Genomic DNA, 14,564 nt, shown 5'->3' with positions numbered 1-14,564 from the left:
CGGTCACAAACTCCTGCAAGACCGTTTCAGGCTGGACATAAGGAAGAATTTCTTTACTGTCCGAGCCCCCAAGGTCTGGAACAGTCTGCCAGCCAGTCAGAACCATATCCAGATTAAATTAGTTAGAAAGGAGATACATACCATACATGCAGACTGACATACTGTTTGCTCTAGACAGAAGTAGCAGTTATATAAGCAGTTGAGGCCTCCAATACTTCAAATCTCAAACAAGCTAACATTTATACAATGGCTCCAATCTTGGCCAATAATAGAATTCAGTTGGGAACCTCCTAAATTAAAGTACATGTATTTTGAGCTAACAACTGAGACTGAAGCTGGCACCTGTATAAACATATCGACTTCAGATTTTGCACAGGAAAATTGTAACACAGGGTGACCCATAGTTGCGTGAAAGAGAGAGAGAGAGAGAGAGAGAGAGGGAGATGGGGGAGAAAAAAGCTGCATGTCTTAAGCTAATTGTAAGGCTAGCTCACAGGTGGGACAGTAAAGTATATTGGTATATAGACTCTTCCAAGTAAGCTTTAAAATGTACTGAAAGAGCATTAAAAAATAATGCAAGCAGGTGGAGACGTGACTGACAGCTTCCAACTCTCAACATCAGTCCAGCTCTTTCTGAATTGGAAACAGATGGCTGTAGTATGGGGATTTCTTTCTGTTTAATAAACCTGCATGCAGTATTAAGTAAATTGTATTTTTGTGTGCTAAGCCTGTATTGTACAGGTAGAGAACATACCTTTACCTTTACCTTTAGTGGTATCAAAATAGATAAAAGCACGTTGGCATTTTTAGTACATGTGATTGGTTCTGGCAGCAAAGATGCGGGTCCTTTTATGGCATATTTCTGAAAGACAGCTGTTGCCATTTATATTTGAAAGCAGAACTCTCATCCACATCAATTAAGATGCACCTGTGCTACAAGATATAACAGGCAACTGAATATAATGTACAAATTGGCTTTGCACAAACTAGTTATAAATGAAGAACAGTGTTTGAAAAAAATAATTCAAATGCATTAAAATTGTACACCATGTAGGTACGGAGGGATGCTTGACATTTTTGTAAGCTCAAAAACCTTTTACAAACAATAGTTATGTACAGATGACATGCAGAGCTCTTCTTTTGAGTGCATTTCTGCAATGCTGTTCATTCTGCTTCCCTTTTTTCCATCTGTCACAAAATGGCTACTTATATGTTAATACAAGCTTCATGTGTGCTGCTGCAAGAGAGAGATGTTCTGATTATTCTGCACTCAAAGATGTTTTAAAATGTGCATTTTGTTGTCTATTTATAGGCAGCACAGAATGCTGCCCAGTTTTAAAGTCTCTGTCATTAATTCCTACATGGAAAGTATCTTTATAAGGAAACTGAGCAATGTATATTCATGCATGCAGCTTAACGTTTAGAACACAAGCTCATCTGTGTGGCCACTGAGGCGTGTTTGATCTTTAATAGCATAAAGGGGATTGGATAGATCACTTTAAATTGTCAGACATCTTCTGCTCATTTTCTGTGATTCAGCAAGTTCCAATACAAACAAATGCATTTCTTTCTCCTTAAATCTGAATGACACAAGGCAGCCAGTATTTCATCAGGGAATTTTGCATCATCATTTTTATTCAGATATCCAAATTGGCATACATCATAAGTCACTTACTATATTTGTGTAATTAGGCAGCACCATTTGGTCACTACTGTTGTTTTTATTATACGTAGTGGTTCATTGTAACTGCTAGTACCATTTCAGTTGAGAACCAAGATTTACAAGAACAAAAAACTACTAATGGGGCAGCATAAGGCTATGTAAGTAGTAGAGTGATGTATAGGCTAGTCTGAATGAAATAAACAGTGGACCAAACGTCCACCTTTCCATAGATCAAAATCTGAAGCAAAACTTTTACTGGTTTGAAAAAGTTCCAACAGTCATTGCAGGAGATAGCTTGTCGGAGGGTGAAGCAGCTGTCCCTTGTCCCCAGAAAGGCATACTTCCTTCTTGGGGCAAAGGGTTTGTCTCAGGACTCAATAATCTAAAGAGTATGGTAGGATGAAATATATTGTAAGGCTTGGCTAGTGTATCATGTAGACCCCAGTGTGTTCCTTAGCATCTGTAAATACCCCAAACAAATATTAACACCTTTCCCCAAGCTTATCAGCTCCTTCCATTATCTTCCATTCTCTATAGCAGGACTAGGCAACCCACAGCCTTGTGAAGGCACACAAAGGCATTGGCACTTGTGCCTCAGGGAAGAAGCTGGGGCTGCGCTGCCACAACAAGGATTGGGCCCCGTGTGGCTCCCTTGCCATCCACCCCTGGCATGCCAACATCCTTCCTACACGTTGAGGTTGTAGGTGTTTTTGGTGCTCTGCCCAAGAACGTTGCCAACCCCTGTTTTACAGCAGAGGTCTGCAACCTATGGCCCATCAAAGGTTGGTCCAGCTTGCAGTGGTTGTGGGAGTGTCCAGTGACCTAGGAGTTGCAGGTTTGCAAGCAGCAAAAAGGTTACTCGTTAAAAGGTTGTTGAGTCCTACTGTAGAGTTTTACTATGCATCAGTGCTATACAGAAAAGTTCCAAATAAGATTTTTTTGTTTTCAAAAATTTAATTCAGTTGAGTTTCTCTTTGTGATGACATACTGCATTTAGGCTGGAGATGAGGTCTGCAGTCCACCTGACCAGTCTTTCAAGATAAAACTTGCTTTTTGGCAGGACAATGTATATTATCTTGTCCGTTCCCTCGACTAAAGGGGAATCTGCTAAGTGAAAGTACATACTAGGTTGGTTGGAATAACTATATAGTTGGGGTGGGGTGTTCTTTAAGAGGCAGTTAGGAACCTAAACTCAGGCTAGAAGTTGAGAGAATATTTTGAATAAACATCTATAATTTCATGTGTGTATATTAAATCCTCCAAAGTTTGTTTACCATTGATATACATGATACATGCCCCCACCATCCAAATCATGATCTGTTGCTAGAGAATTTTATTCAGTGAACAATTTCACCAGTCAAGCCCCACAGACCAGTTGACGTGAGTGCAAAGTTGTAGTGCTGCACAACAGTAAGTCAGTAAGAACAACCTAAAGGGCTTGTAACAGGAAGGAGATCATGTTATAACAGCACTTCCCTGTAATTCCTTTTCCAACATATTGCAACATCCTATTACCATTTTAGAGACCTGAATGGCCAGGAAAAATTACTTCTGGTCAAATCTCTGCCTCTGAAAAAAATGTCCAAGGAAAAAAAGCATTAACACTTGCTGTATTTGGCTATTTGTGTAAGGCTCCTGAGCTGCAGCCTGGGTCAGCTCTGTAAGGCTCAGGCAGGCTTCTGCCATGGAGCCCTTGTTAAATGCACTGACCCAGTTACTACTAATTAAGGCCAGATGGCCCTTAGCCCTTTCCCTCTGATTGGTTCTGGAGCTGCATTTAATTAACTCCTCCAGCACTTGAGCTTTGCTGCACAACACCCTGGTCTTCAGTTTCTGGGTAGCTCCTGTCCCAGCCACATCTTTAGCTTCCTTGGTTCCTGACCTGGTGTTCAGCTTGCCCTGGATTTCAGCCTTTGAATTGCCCTGGCAACCTGTTTCTTGACTCCTGACCCCAACTTGGCTTACTCTTGGACTTCGCTCTGTGGACTATCCTTCAGACTTGGTAACTAAGTTTCTGATTCCCATCTCCTGACCCTGGCTTGGCATTTTGGCTCCTGACAGCTTTTGACCCTTAACCCTGCAGCCCCCAGCTCCACACACAGCTCTCCCTGCTAGTTTGGCTGGCCCCATGGATCATGACAATTTCTACTTGGCAATGTGGATAAAGCTGAATTATGATAAAATAGCTGAGGATATTTTTTACTTTGATTTTGTACCTTTTGCCAAAACATAGTAACATAAGAACCTGTTAAAAGCTAGCAGTCTTGGTTTCAACACTGAGTGAATAGATGTTCGTTTTGTGGAGTAAAAATAAAGCTGGCTGTGTGCCGGGCCCGTATAATGGTAGCTTGTTGCCCGAACTAGATAGTAGAGAAGGAACAGGATCTTTTGGGAGAAATGGAGAAGCAATGGTAGTGAGCTAAGCAGGGTGCAGATTGTAATTTTGCAAAATCAAGTTGCAGAAAAAGGCTCACTATGAACTTTGCTTTTGGGTAGACAAGGAGCCCGCTTCCTATGTGCAAACTTAATTATAGGGCAGGTTTGTGAAGGGCATCTGGTTTCAGGAATTTTTTCTCAAACTTCTACTGACATTAGAATCACAAAAAATTGGGCCTGGAAGGGACCTCAGGAGGTCATCTCAGGTAACTACTTGCTCAAAGTTGGACCACCCCAACTGCATCATCCCAGCCAAGCCTTTGTCCAACTGGGTCTTAACCTCCATGATTGGAGATAATAATGGAAGACCATCATTATTGACTGCGAGGGATTGTCATAGAAGCGGAAAAACCTCCAAGGCTGGAGATTCTGCAACCTCTCTGGGTAACCTGTTTTAGTGCTTTACTACTCCCCTAATGATTTTTTTCTTGGTATCTCCGTATTGGTGGACCTTTCACAAATACTAGAGAAGAATACAGCCCTAAATTAGTAGGGGCATTTTTACGTGTGTTCCTGATGTGGCACTGGGAACTTATAATTAGCAAGCTGTGCTAATTACAAGCACCTGTGCATCATGCCTATCAGTGGTGCAGTGTGCCGCCACGCTGAGAAAATGGTGGTGATGCACTTTGAACTAAAGCACATGAAATGTGTTTTAGTTCAAAGCGCACTGCCACCATTTTCTCCATGCAGAGACACACCGCACTACAGATGCACATGACGTGCAAGGCTGCCAAAGTGCGTCAATTTACGTGTTTTGGCATGTGTGTAAGTGCCCTAAGGGTCTGGTCTTCTAATGCATCTATCTATAGCTATATCATTATAATTCCCATTTAAACAAATGGGATGTTTCAATATGTGTTAACAGGAGAATATAGACACCTTTTTAGTCTCTGTCACTTGTTATTTATTAATTTGGAGATTTTAATTAGCTAAATGGCTGCCTTTTTTCTTAACCGACTAAAGCTTAAAAGGTGCATAAGATGTGCATAAAATGATATCTTGAAGAGGTCTTCCCTCTTCTTTTTTACTTCAGTGTTTTCCTGTCTCTTTCTATACAGTTAAGATTTCACTTGGGCTTTTTCTTTGTCCCTGACCCTCAGATTAAATTTCCTGCTATATAGTATCTGTACTTTTCCTGATACATTGACTTCATTTTAATTCATGTTTGTTCAATATGGACAATGCTGATATTAATCAATTACCAGGCTATGGCCTATGACCACTAGCTCTGATAGTTCAGAGATCGCTGCTAGATTTAACAAGTTTTTACTCGTGTACCCATTATTACACAGTAACCCTGAAGTATCAGTGCCAGTGTAGGCAATAGACAAAGATGACAAAATGTCACTTTGTTGCTACTGTTGGTCCATGTAAATGCTTCAGGCAGAATTCTATTTAATTTACTAAGTGACCAAAATGCTGCTTGGTGTAGGAGTGATTCCATTATGCCCTGTGGGTGTGTAAGTGACCCTTTATTATAAGAATAAGATATCTGTGCATCTCCAGAGGGCAATCCTGTTTCTATAATGGAAGCACTTACATGCCCAGAATGGGTAACAGAGGTTTCTGATAGTCAGGTAACAAACAGTCACAAGGTGCTCTTTAATCATCTACTAGGTGAAACAGAATGTTGTCATTATTCCTGTAATGATTTTTATTTACTTAAAAGTTGTAATAAAACTGTTGACAAGAACTGTGCTAATTTTGCTTCCCTATTCATTGAGCCTATTTTGCGAAGTATTGCTAGTCGTGTATAGAATATGTGTATATCCATATACAAAAATACATATTTATGTAGTGAAAGAAAACATGACAGAACATGGCACTAGAGTTTTTTTTTAAATTCCATTTTCTCATATACCGAAATATAAATGCATTGTGTTTGTACATGCATGTGGAATATGTATACATGCACATATATGCATACAAATATTGTCTGCATTTGTATGTGTGCATGCTTGTTATGGGTATTTTTGTTCTGTTTCAAATTCTCTCTGTTGTTCATTGTCCCATAGAACATTTACTGCAGGAGATATTGAGATTCAGGGCTGCACGGGAGAGAGTTTTGTACATTTGCTCAAAAATATATACTGTGCTCAAGATAAGTACCTTGGAAAAAGTCTTAAAACTGTGTTCAGCCGTAAGAAATTGTGGCAACTGCCCACATATAACAATATCTTGGTACCAGCATAACTATAACAGAAACTTAATAAATCCCATCAACAAAACTACCACTGAAGTCTACTTCGATTCTTGTGCGGTCTGTGTAACTTCAAGAGCGTAATCTGTAACTGTCCAGCATGACACAAGGTTGCACAGCAGAGAGAAACAAAAAGCTTGGGCTTCTGTCCATTAAGTGGGATAGCCCTATCAAGGGTTAGTTATACATGAAGTCAGCTGCACTGGCAGGCTCGGGGTATATTAATGAAAAATGACAATAAGTAGCCTAATATTACACGGTTAGTTCTTCTGTACTCTGCTGTTTCAGACTGTAACTATTCTTTGCAAAACTGATCAAGAGCCACAGAATATATATAAAAAAATCTAGCTGTTAAGAAAGCAAACAAAATACCTTGTGTTAGTTAAATGTATGGGATGCATAAAGTTTGCTGTAGCTGCTTTTTTATATTGGAGATAGCAGCTTTTTTTAAGTGGCTTCTTGGGGAGAGTGGGGAGGAACAGTAAAATCCAGGAATTGAGGTGCATTGCATTGGAATATACTTTCTTAAAAACATGTTTAGTGATATTAAAGTGAAACTCTTATTACAGGAAGGGGCCAGAGATAATGTCATTGCCCACTATACAAATCTCTTCATATGAACTGTGCTAATTTTGACCTGGAGTCCTAAAAGCAAAACTGCTATTTCAGAGTTGCTCTCTCTTGGGCAGAACTCAGCCATATTAAACTATCAAAAGGTTTGCAGATGAGGACATATATGTATTAGTTACTAATGCAGGAGTACCAAACTAATTTTTACTAATCCTATTCAAGTATTATATTTGGTCCTTTTCACAACTAGGTGCTATAAAAATAATTTGGAACCAGTTTCTACCATTCTTAGTTATAATGAATCATGCTTAAATCCACAAGTAGCCCATTGATTTCAGTGGGACACTTTGTAGATTTAAATGTTACCTGAACACACTAGTCACTGTCAGTAGCTAATGACCTTGCTGCTAGGTTAAGGCTAGAAATAAATCTAAATCTTGTTAAAATTACAACAAAGTGTTCATTAACTTCAACAAAATGTGATTTTTTTGGGAGAGAGAATCTTGCTATAACCCCATCTGTTAAATAAACTATCACATTAAGCAGGTAGTGGGCAGAGAGCTATAAATTTCTACTATACAAGAGGTAATTTTTCCAGTGAAAAACAACTCACATTTCCCCAAACAGAAATACGATTTGTTATTCTAGATGTACTAACATAATAAAAAAAATGGTTTCTCAAGCATATATATCATATAAATTTGCATAGGAGCTGAGTAATTTAAAAGCAGATTTTGAAAGTTGGCAATATAATTATGAATTTATTGTCACGCCTAGTGGTTCTGAGAGGAGAACCAGCAGCCTTGTGCTAAGTACTGTGTAGTTTCTGCTACCCTTTCAGAGTTTATTTAGCACTAATTTATTTAGATAGGGACTTGAAACAATCAGCCCAACCATATCTGGTTAGCTTTTGCATTGATGAAATGCTCAACCCCAGTTCCTTTGCTAGATTAACCAGATAAAAATTAAAGATGCTATGCACAGTATAAATTAACACATTTATAAACCAGATGGAGTTAGTGTCCTCTTCAGTACGCCTTCTCTCTCCAAAACCTGATTTGCTACCCAAAGTGATTTGTAAGGATATATGTCTAAATATATAGGTTTTACAATAGAAATTTCCAATGTAAATTCTTGTCAAAATTTTGATTACTGTTATTATGAGGGGCATTTGTAAGCTAGTGAATGATTGCAGCAAACAAATCATGGATACAGTTAAGTTTATTCTTTGTGGGAAAAAAAAAAAAAAAAAAAAAATGTTTGGAACCGAAATTAAGTAAAGCAAGGTAAGCTAAGCAAAAAACAACAACCCAAAAACCCCAGATAATTAATAAAGTTTGGGGTTCTTCATGGTGCTGTTATACTAGATGTAGAGTTCTGCCTTCTATCAAATATTCTTCTCTTCAGGGTATTTCCATTTTAATGCATTTACTTGCATGACTATTCAGCAGGAATAAGGACTGGATGTATTGTCACTCTCTCTTCCAAATAGCCACATTTTGCTCATTTTCTTCAACACATTTGAGTGACATCAGGAGTAGAGTTGAGAATAACTCATCTATGGATGGGGAAGATCTACATCCTGTCACCATCAATTTTATAATCAATTTGTAGTCTCTTCTAATTGTACTAACAAAGAACCATGAAAAAGAATAATGCAGTGCTGGGTAGCTGCATGCCATTATTGTTGGTGGAAAACATTTTTGTAACATTAATCAAGGGGGGTGATATGTGGCTTGGATTTTTTTTATTTCAGTCTGCATTAAAGCAAGAAAAGGATATTTGGTTCATTGTTACAATGGGAAGCTCATCTAGATGTTTCTCTCATCATTACCTTTTTCTTTATCAAGCTAAATGTTAATTTTTTGGCAGTCTTTCCTTCCAATTCAAAAACCCTGGCAAGGTTTAATTTGAATGGATTAATATGAGTGATAGGATTAACTGAGAGGTTTTGCTTTGGGTAATTTCAAGGTTTTGTAATTCTGTTTTAACTGCATCCTCTGCTTTAATCACGTGCATGCTGAAAGAATTCAAGTATTTGAGATCAAGAATCACAGGGCACAGAGAAGTGTTTCCAAATCACTGTTTAACAAGTCTGAACATTATAGATGGGTTTTATATCAGTAATGTTACAATATACTTAAATAAAATCAGTTTACAATGAAGATTTTCAACTCTGGATGCAAACTTCAGGGGAAACTGTATGGAAAATGGAACCTTGATAGGGAAATAAAGAACATCCATATGGCCTCCTGATACACTGGTAGAAGTAGAAAATTAAATCTTGTCGTGGCATTTGCTTGCTACTCCTTCTTTGTAATTTACATTCATGAATAACTCATTCTGTCCTGTAGTTGTGATTTTTGGGAGAGCGAATGACAGTATATATCTAGCTTCGAGATGAAAGATTCAACATACACTGCATATGATCCTCCAAGACTAAACTGTTTTTGATTTGTTTTTAAAAGTTGTGCCTGAAACGTATTTCAGCCAACTCCTCTTTTCCCTTTTGAGCCCCTTGAAAGGATTTGTCTTCTGAACATCAATTTCAATATTCAGGTGACTATACTCTAAACAGTCTGATTCTGTGTATATTGAGTTGCCCTGAACATATGCCTCCAACTGATTTGATTTTATATTCCATATCAGCTCCAGCTATGCATCTACTATATAGTCTCACTGAACTTTACCTACATTTAACAATCATTGTGTTTGCAGCTAAATTGTTACGTTTATTCTTGTTTTGTTTTCCAATTCCTAGTTAGGCTCAAGAAAGGAACAACTCTGATGAAGCTCAATGAGAGTAATACATTCTGGTAATTCAAAAGATATGTAATGTATGTGTATATAAAAATTTTGGGGGTGGCACAAGAGCTAGTAGTACTATAATGATATTTAGAAGTATAAATTTGGAATGAAAACATTTTAATCGGTAGCAAAAAACTGAACAAACACTGAGTTATGCAGGGCATTTCAGGTGTGTGTGTGTGTGTGTGTAATTTTTTTTTTTTTTTTTTTATTCTGTCACACGCCATCCTGTATCATGTTTAATGCTGTATATTATATGTAAGTTCTTAAAAAGTAGGTTTCATTTTTAGATTGGAGATAAAGTATTATTTTCCACATCCCCTTAACTGTAAAACAAAGTTGGTTTAGTCCTCATATACAGCATTGGTCATTTAACAGCAGGGTGAACATGCATCTTGGGCAGTGCTGGACCTCCAAGATTCTCTAGCCGGGTCCCAGCCAGTTGGTCAAAAGTCCAGGGTTTAAATCCAGTGGAGAGGTGGAATGGCATGGTGTGTCAAGCAGGTGGCCAGGTAGGCACCGCTGCTCCTGTGTAGGGAGCAAGGACATTGCATGTGCAGGTGGGGTGGCACCTGCTCCAGCCTGCCCACCTTGCTCCCTCAAAGGGACAGCGGTACCTACCTGGGCTCCTGCCTGGCACACTGTGCCACTCCACTTCTCCGCTGGACTCCGGCCTGGGACTTTTGATTAACTAGCGAGGACCTGGCTTAGGAGTCCTGGATGGTCCAGTGTTGCCCAGGATGTATGGTCACCCTATTTAGCAAGAAAGATTTGGGGTGCAAGCTCAAGATCTTGAATCGTCTCAGAAACACATCAGGCTTCTATACTTCTTCCCAGCTTTGTTTTGGTCTTTTCAAACAAAGGACTAAAATTTGGTGTGTTATGTGATGAGGGTAGTGCTTTCTTTGAGGTGTGGAAAAATGCATCTTGTGGCCTTGTTCCTTTTGTTGCACCTAACTGTTCAGGAAAGAACTTACTTTTTCAGGATAAACGTGGCTTTGTTAGACCCTCTCTCTTAAATCCTGTCTCTCATTTAGTATCCAGTGAATGTAAGAGCAGTCACAAGACTGTCTTAAGTTGTAGCTGTCTGAAGCATTCCCCAAGCTGCCATTCCAGAATGAGTCTTGCTAAGTTGGTGCATACATTTGAGAGAGAATTCACTAACAGGAATTCAGGAACTTCTGGGCTATCTGTTCACAGAGATCATATCTTTTCACCGAAAGGACTTCTACAAGTGTCTTTAAGACTAGCTTGGCACTAAAAATCTCTTAGATCAAATAGTAAGGTCTTTAGATAGACTTCACTGACCCAAATGTAGGAATTTGCAAGAGGAATGTGGTGCTACGCTTCTAGCTTTTGGACCATGTAAATGTTAAAGCTCCTTTTTTTTTTTACACAGTTTCTGTGACAGTTTATTCCAAATCATGACTTTTTACTGTCTAGTTGTTAAATAGACATTCACTTAACTTGCATGCCATAAGTAACTAATATAAAAGGACAGAAAAGTATCTAAGACCGCTGTAAAATCAAAATCTTACTTCTGGTTTTTAACAACTATATTTTGTGTGTTCTTGAGTTTCACTTGCCAGTACATTGACTGGAAGGCTAAGCAGAAATATTTTCATTACTACCTTGGATGGATGTGGCAGCAGGAAAGAATCAATATTGGCTTGCAGTTCTATAAAATTATAACTTCTTAAGAAATTCTATTACATTGAACACATTTTTAACATGCTGCTGTAGGATACTCATTTTTTAGTTTACAACCTAGTTGTTTGTAGATGGCATAGAATGAGAACGGCAAGAGCATATATGCTAAAATGCATGATAAGGTTTGTTGGAAGTGAGGTATTTGAAGAGTTAACATAAATATCAACAGAATCCCCAAGGCTAATATTGTAACGTGGTACATTACTCACTTTTAGAGTAGTTTCTCTTAATTTTCTGTCCTCTAGCAGATAATAGTTCTTAATAGCAGTGCTTTCTAGAGAAATCTGTTTCTAATCCCACTTACTTCTCTTCTTGGATTGAGATTTTAGGTCCTTCTTTTTAAGGTCCTAAAAAAACCTTATTTGTTGCTTTGGAATTGATATGAATGTTTTTTCTCTTTTCTTTTCTTTCTCCACTGAAAAACTCTTGCATTTATCCTTTCAATTTTCATGGTAAAAGTGAATTTTTAATTTGCTGCTTAAAGGTGCCAATACTTGTGTCTTAGTTTTAGTGTCTGACATCTTTTGCTGTGGATGTCATGAAATGCAAGGCAGTGTTCCATCTGGTTGTATGGGAAAAGGGAATGTTAGGGCCAACGATGTTGCAATAATGGGTGAAATAGAGGCTCTTTTTCCTCAGCAATGGCTAAAGAAAAATGTGGAAAGGTGGGCATGTCTACAATGTCATTAATGCACCATAATTATGGCACATTAAGTTTAGTACCTGCAATGACAGATACTAACTTAATGTGCCATAATCGGGGCTACTCCACAGTAGTGCTGGTATACACTTTTTTGTGATTGCTAATGTGCAGTAGACTAATTCTACAGTGCATTAGCATTTTTTTGCCTGCTGTGCTAATGCTTAGAAGAACTGATCTCCTGTGCATGTGGCATCTTGTATAGATGCACCTGGTGAAAACCAATAAAATAAGTATTCAAAGGATGGTAAAGAATAAGAATAGTGGACAATAATCTGAGCTGCTCCATAAAACCAAGAATGGTAAGGAATAGAAAGCTTAAAACTTGGGCAGGGATTGTTCAACGGATTGTTCAGTTTCAGAGGAGTTAGGGCAGTGACAAGAAGAAAGGAAGTGGCTGTAAGCATTTAAAGATGAAAAGGATGAAGGGAACAATATGGGGTGGCAAATAAAAAGACACTTGGGGTTTGAAGGTCTATTATTTTAGAATGAGAACTATTGTAGCATGCCTGTATTTTGGGAAGGACAAGAAACAGAATGATAGTAGATATTGTTAATGGAAGAGAGAAAGGAGGTTAGGAGCAGAAGCAACTAGTCAACAAAGTAGGGTCAAAGTGAGAGAGAGAGAGAAAAGAGATGTTAGCCAAAAGGAGGGACAGGCATGGAGAGGGGAGGAATACACTCGCATTACATCTTTTCTTTCTTCTTGTGGGCAAAGGAAAAGAACAGGAGTTGGCAGAGCTGGCAAACGGACATTGCCTTTAGTCATCATACTCAACGAAGCGGGAGAAATAGAACCATTTGGGGAATAGAATGCCTGCACAAAAGGGTGGGAGTCAAACTGGTTACACTACTTTTATGAGTGAAGCAGGCAAAATGTGGTCTGTACAACCCCAAGTATGAACTGATAACACATACATAGCATAAGCAGCTGGTAGGGGGTAACATGTCTAACCCATACACTCCCAGCAATAGGTTCTTTGTACATTCAGCTATGAAAAGGCTAACAATTTTGAAATTCAAATGTTTTCCTTTATCAGTTAATACTTGGAAGTGTAATAAAGATGCGCAGTGGACTACATCCTCCTCAAACAAACAGTCCCATTGACTTAGTTAAAGGAATATAGGCAGATGAGGTTCTTTGAGTAAATTTACTATCTTTTATTAGACCAACTCAAAGAGTTGGAAAAATTCTTCTTTGCAAGCTTTCGGGTATAAATGTCCTTTGTCAGGCTGAGGAAGGGTATTTGTACCCAAAAGCTTGCAAAGAAGAATTTTTGCATACCTGCTGCTGCTCCAGCCATTTCTTGTGGAAATCTTAACACGTATCTTTGTTCATCTTTTTGGTATTTATCCTACTTTTTTGCATCTTCCAATTCTGATTTCTCATTGTGCCATCCCCTATAAATTGAACAGCTCTCTCCCATCATCAGCAGTATGTGTGGCAATCAACCCCCTTTTTTTCTTAAAAGCAGAGCCTATTCAGAATTCTTGCAGTCTTTCATCGTAAAATAACAAGCCCTCCAGGGCTAGGGACAGACATTCAAAAAGCCTGAACCTGAATTGATTCGAGAAGTTTCTTGAAGAGGGGCAATGCCACCCCTGCTTAAAGCTATATTAGGCAGTGTGGCCCAAACTAAGCATTAGGCAAAAAGTCCTAGTGCAAAAGCTTCCCAGGTCTGCCCAGGGACCTGAGTGCATCCAACTAGTGGTGCCAGAGCAGGAGATACTGACAATCCTGCAAGCCATGCATGATTCCAATACTGGAGGACATTCTGGCATAAAGTTCTCCTGTAAAGTCCAGGCCTGGTATTTCTCATTAGGCTGAAGGCATTCTGTAGTTGACTGGTGAAGATCGTGTGAGGTAATGAGTGCAAAGGGTCGAGGAGTAACCCCTGGGCCCCCATGTTCTCCATACAGGCTAGACAGCCCCTGAGCACAGATCAACCCCAGAGTGACTGCACATATTCCTGACCTACAGACCTGCACAGAGCAACTCTGGACTAAAGGCTGGTTCTTGGGAGCACCTCTGGAGGTGGGCAGGGGACCCTGTGTGCCAAATGTATGTACCCCAGCAGTACAGACCACTATCTGTTTACTTACCCTCTAAGTGTATGTTGTTATACTGTGAGTGCCTATTTACCTCTGTTTGTCCTATTGGCTTTTTGGCCTGTGACCCTAACCCCTAGGATACTCAATATTAAGTAAATCCCTCATTGGCTATAATGATTGCACCTGACACTGCAGGGGTTTGCTACACTGGCATACCACATGCCTAGGGTCCATGGGGCTGAGGTCCCTGCTGTGGGAGATGAGAGGGAAGGAGTGGGGGATTTTCTGCTTTCACACCAAGCAGCGAGATGGGGTAGGGCAGGGGAAAGCCAGGCAGACCCTGCTGTGCTTGCAAGTCTCTGCCAGAACTCTGGCTAGGGAGTAGAGGAGAGGGGCCAGCCATGCTGTGGAGCAGAGAGCCC

General features: G+C 39.3%; 1 protein-coding gene across 10 annotated transcripts in view; it reads left to right on the top strand.

Moving 5' to 3' along the window:
- SYT1 (synaptotagmin 1) overlaps nt 1-14,564 on the top strand; it is a 542,326-nt gene that overhangs the window by 141,617 nt on the left and 386,145 nt on the right. Inside the window, exon 1 of one of the 10 annotated variants that reach the window (XM_019543159.1) lies at nt 4,328-4,483. The exons of 7 other annotated variants lie outside the window; for them this stretch is intronic. In XM_019543159.1, the coding sequence (XP_019398704.1) occupies nt 4,384-4,483 (100 nt within the window). In that variant the 5' untranslated portion in view covers nt 4,328-4,383. Of the gene's footprint in view, nt 1-4,327; nt 4,484-14,564 lie in introns of those variants that run through there. 2 more of the 10 variants (XM_019543158.1, XM_019543167.1) reach the window with 2 other exon arrangements.

The sequence above is a fragment of the Crocodylus porosus genome, unplaced genomic scaffold, assembly GCF_001723895.1.
Source record: "Crocodylus porosus isolate Cpor-Errol unplaced genomic scaffold, CroPor_comp1, whole genome shotgun sequence".
Classification (NCBI taxonomy): Eukaryota; Metazoa; Chordata; order Crocodylia; family Crocodylidae; genus Crocodylus; species Crocodylus porosus.
The sequence above is the reverse complement of the archived record's forward strand: the minus strand, read 5'-3'. Positions and strand labels throughout refer to the sequence as shown.